We start from the raw sequence: 4,688 nt of genomic DNA on the forward strand, positions 1-4,688 counted from the left end.
CGGTCTGCCTTTTACTTTGAGAGAGAGAGACTCTTTGTCACCAGCAGAGGTAAGAGCTCTCTGAACTTTGCCCAGGCTATTCTTATTCTAGCAGCTACACTTTCAGAGCATCCACCCCTGCAACTGACTTGGTCCTAGGTAACGGAAGCTATCAGCTACTTCTAGTTTTTCTCCTTGGAATGTGACAAAAGCTGTTCTCTGCACATTTTCAGTGTTTATAGCACCTAAGCATTTGCCACATACAAAATTTATCTTCCCAGTTAGCCTTCTTTTGATATTGTTTCACCTCTTATGTGTCCATAGCTTGCACTGGGTGCATCTTATAGAGTTTCTACCTACGCCTTTTCTACAGATCGAGCAGTGCCATCTACCTGAAGGGGTTTGTGTTTTGTCTACCTTCCTACTTATTAGGACTTTGGTTTTAGCTAGGTTGACTCTGAGGCCCTTCAATTCTAGTCCTTGCTTCCACACCTGAAACTTCTCCTCTAGTTCTGATAGTGACTCAGCAATTAGGGCAAGGTCATCAGCATAGAGGAGCTCCCAGGGGCATCCCATCTTGAATTCCTGTGTTATTGCCTGGAGGACTATGATAAATAGGAGGGGGCTGAAGACAGAACCTTGGTGGACCCCTACCTCTACCCAGAATTCTTCATTGTACTCGTTGCCAACCCTCACCTTACTGACAGCATCCCTGTACACAGCTTGCACAGCTCTCACTAACCATTCTTCTATCCCTAGTTTCCTCATTGACCACCAGATAAGGGATCGGGGGACCCTGTCAAAGGCTTTCTCGATGTCAATGAAAGCCAGGTACAGAAGTTTATCTTTGGCTAGGTATTTCTCCTGCAGCTGTCTTACCAGAAATATAGCATCAGTGGTGCTTTTCCCTGGCACGAACCCAAACTGCATCTCCTCTAAACTGACTCTCTCCCTAATTAGTTGGGCTAGGGAGAGCAGTATTTTTGTATAATATATATTTTGTTTCATGGCTGTTCTCTTGTGACTGTATCTTCCAGCTTTAATGTGTCAATTTCTTAATAAATATTTTATTTATTTTGTAATTAAAAATTTGTTTCTGTTTTGCTTGTAGCTTATTTTATCTTTGTCATATCAACAATCTGGTGACATTTTCTTCCTAATTGAAATGGAAGGCTTTGGTTTTGCAACAGTGCTTGTTATGGTATTTGCTGGCCAAGTATATCTTAGAAGAAAAGAACCCAAACTTCCTCGTCCAATTAAGGTGAGAATATTTAACATTTAACTGTTGCTTCCATTATCAACATAATTAATTTATATTGTTAATTTTTCAGATTCCCCTCATCTGAAAATACTACACAATTATTTAAAAGAACTACCTATTTTTCAATAATTTTCAATCATAAAATTATGAAAAACATGTAATGCATACAGAATATGCATTAATCACAAAAGTTTGGTTCAATAATCATTCCCATTCATTTACATTCTCATTATTGACATTGTTTTATATCTGCTCTCATGGGTTAGACTACTCATTATAGTCTTATTCAGTCATCATTCACAGATAATACCCTATCACACTAGTTAAGGAATCAGATCTTGTTTCATTTTTGAAACTTAGTCTCTATGGTTGGATGTCTTTCCTATCTTCAACTTTTGCAGTGCATGCATTTATTGTGGTACCAACAAAAGTTATGAGGGAAAAAGTCAGATTGTGTGAATATTCCAAAAGTCCTCTCCCCACCCCCTCAGAAAAAATTTTCCCTACAAAATTCTTTATAATCGTAATCTATGCTGTTTGAAAGCTTTTTATATAAAATTTCATCAAAAGATATCCTTTTTCCTGAGGGAAAACATTGGATCTTGTGAATTTTCCGAAAGTCCTCTCCCCACCTCTTGGTTTGTTGGCGTAAATTTTTGTTTTCCTATTCATTTAATATGCATTTTTTTTACACCCATTACACGTGATTTTGTTTTTGTTTTGATGGTTGGATGTTAAAGTAGTAATTAAGCTTTATTTTTTCTTTATTTGCTCTTTTTATTCAGTTACCTCTTAAATTTATGCTATTTTCTGTCTATCTATTTCTTTATTTTCTGAAGCACTGAATTGGACTTACCTTTTTTTTTTTTTTTTTTTTGTAGTGGTTGGATGTTGCCCAACCACACCCAGATTTCCCCCCCCCCCAATTCTTCTGATTCATAGGTTTATCGATATCAGAAAATTTGCCTTTTACTTTTGTTCAAAATTGCTTTTTTTTTAATCCACCTGAAAAAATATATCTATTATAAATCTGAACAAAATTTCAACTTTTCTTCAAAAACATCTGATGCCACCCCTCTCCATCTTTTTCCATTCTACGTATTAGCTTTCTTCATTTACGTATGTGTAGACTTCTGAAACAGCAGGCAAAAAAATATCACGCTTTCACTAGAAAACTCGATATACTTGAACTAACAGCTAAATGCCAAGAAAATAAGTTTTTCCTCATATCACTTTCATTTTACAACTCAATCATAAGATTTATGAGAGATAAATGACATATTCATCTGCTAAAATCTTCAAAGTAACTCTATATGTTTGAAATAAGTGAGTTTATTTATTTTATCTAAGCTTGTGTTTATAAATCCTCTTATCACAAATTACAAAATAAGAAAAGGTTGATTTCAATTGGTGCTGAGTCATGGTTTTGCCCATGTATACACTTCACCTGACCGAGCTGGCAAAAAACCTATCACACCTCACTAAAAAATCGATGTGTTTGAAATAACAGCTAAATGTTTGGGAAATATGCTTTTCCTCATATCATTTTCATTTTACAACTCAATTTATGAAAAATGAACGACACAACTGCCTGCTAAAATCCTAAGAGTTATGAAAGATGAACGACGTAATCGCCTGCTAAAATCCTAAGATTATCACAAGATGAATGATGCAATCACCTGCTAAAATCATCAAAGTAACTAGATATGCTTGAAATAACAGCTAAATGTCTGGAAAATATGTTTTTCTTCATATCATTTTCATTTTACGACTCAGTAATCAGATTTATGAAAGACAAACAATTTTGTATGATTTCTGAACATAATTTTAACTAAGCCCGTGATTCCCAACATGGGGCATGATGATATTTTGGTGAGGCATGCATAGGGTTATGCTGAATTTTTATACCTTTTGTACACAATGTCTAGTATACCAATAGAGAAAGGGAGCAATTCAAGAATGAGTTATTAAAAAAAAATTCTTTACATCCCTTCTGTGGACAATTTTATCAAATTTTGGACACTTTAGAGACAACAGATCGTTTTCATCTTATTCATAAGATTTGATGTCACTAAAGAGGGAATAGATTATTTCCTTGGGCATGTGAAAAACATGTAGGTAATTACAAACACATGTGTGTGCGTGCATTCATTCGTGTATGTTGTATAGAACTGGTCAGTACTGAAAGCAATGCCATCTTAATTCCCTCTGGAGAAATAAACTGGGGACAGACTTATGTGTGCAGGTGTGTCTAAGAGTATTAAGTCTTTTGTCTCTGGTGACAGTGAGGGATGAAAGAACTGAATGGGTTGAAATGGAGTGGAAGTAAGGGGGTAGCGTCAGTGAAAGAGAGAGAGAGAGACATTTATGGTACTTGTAACGCACACACACACACACACGTATATATATATATATATATATATATATATATATATATATATATATATATATATATATATATATATATATATATATGAACAGAGATGAAAATTAACAGGTCATTTTATTCCCACCAGTCAGTTTGTGAATGGAAGTAAGAAAAAAATTCCATCATTGATACAAAGGTTGATGGAAGATTCCCGAAATTTTTTTTTTTAGCATATTTTCCGAAAGTTTATACTGAAATCATTTTGAAGAAATTGTTGAAAAAATATGCTTGAACTGAAATCTCTTTGTGCTTGATTCAAAGGCATAACTACAGATTTCTGCCCCACCTTTGGATGATCATAACTTTCAGAAAAATGGATATTTTTTTATGAAATTGTCTACAAGTATGTATTATATCATGTAGATTCCAAATATGCAAAATTTGGGTGGGGGGTGCATTAGTAGGGGTGGGGGAATTTCAGAAAATTCACCAGAAATCTATCCATACTTGTAAGGCTGTAAGTAGAATTGTATATATAAAAGCAAACCTAATAGTGGCAGGACAAAATGATCTTTAAAGTGTAGCGAGTTTAATGATGTAAAATTTAGCTTTTTTATTAATGTTTTTTTTTTTTTTAGTAATAGGTATTTGATTATATTTAAACAATATGCATATAATAATAAAACAGATTTTCGGATTTGAATTTAAAATGTCATTTATTTGTTTATTGTTCTAATTTAGAAATTTGTAAGGAATTAATATTTATGCATATTTACATATCTTATAATTTAGTATCCCTATTTCTTTTTTTTTTTTTTTCTACATATGCAATTCAACTCTCTTTCGAATTTTTTAATCTTAATATTTGACCAAATATTAATAGACGTCATACAAGAAAAATGGGCACTATCATGCTTATTAGCTGTCAGAAGTGAAAGTGCTCACTGCTAGTGAAGTATCTGTCTGTCTGCCTGTTGATTCTTTGGCTACTGACAGCTAATACCATGACTGGCCGGAGCGAGCTATATGTCTGTCTGTCTCTCTCTCTATCTATCTATCTATTACTCGAAAGTTGAAAAT

At 33.9% G+C, this 4,688-nt stretch overlaps 1 protein-coding gene and 1 long non-coding RNA gene across 2 annotated transcripts in view; one reads left to right on the forward strand and one right to left on the reverse strand.

The window, feature by feature from the left end:
• Nucleotides 1–4,688, forward strand: part of LOC106871182 (large neutral amino acids transporter small subunit 1-like) — a 91,112-nt gene that overhangs the window by 74,464 nt on the left and 11,960 nt on the right. Inside the window, 1 exon segment of the mRNA XM_014917516.2 lies at nt 1,091–1,240. Coding sequence (XP_014773002.1) covers nt 1,091–1,240 — 150 coding nt within the window.
• Nucleotides 1–4,688, reverse strand: part of LOC106871183 (uncharacterized) — a 62,877-nt gene that overhangs the window by 54,124 nt on the left and 4,065 nt on the right. The window lies entirely within an intron of this gene.

The sequence above is a fragment of the Octopus bimaculoides genome, chromosome 16 (assembly GCF_001194135.2).
Source record: "Octopus bimaculoides isolate UCB-OBI-ISO-001 chromosome 16, ASM119413v2, whole genome shotgun sequence".
NCBI lineage: Eukaryota > Metazoa > Mollusca > Cephalopoda > Octopoda > Octopodidae > Octopus > Octopus bimaculoides.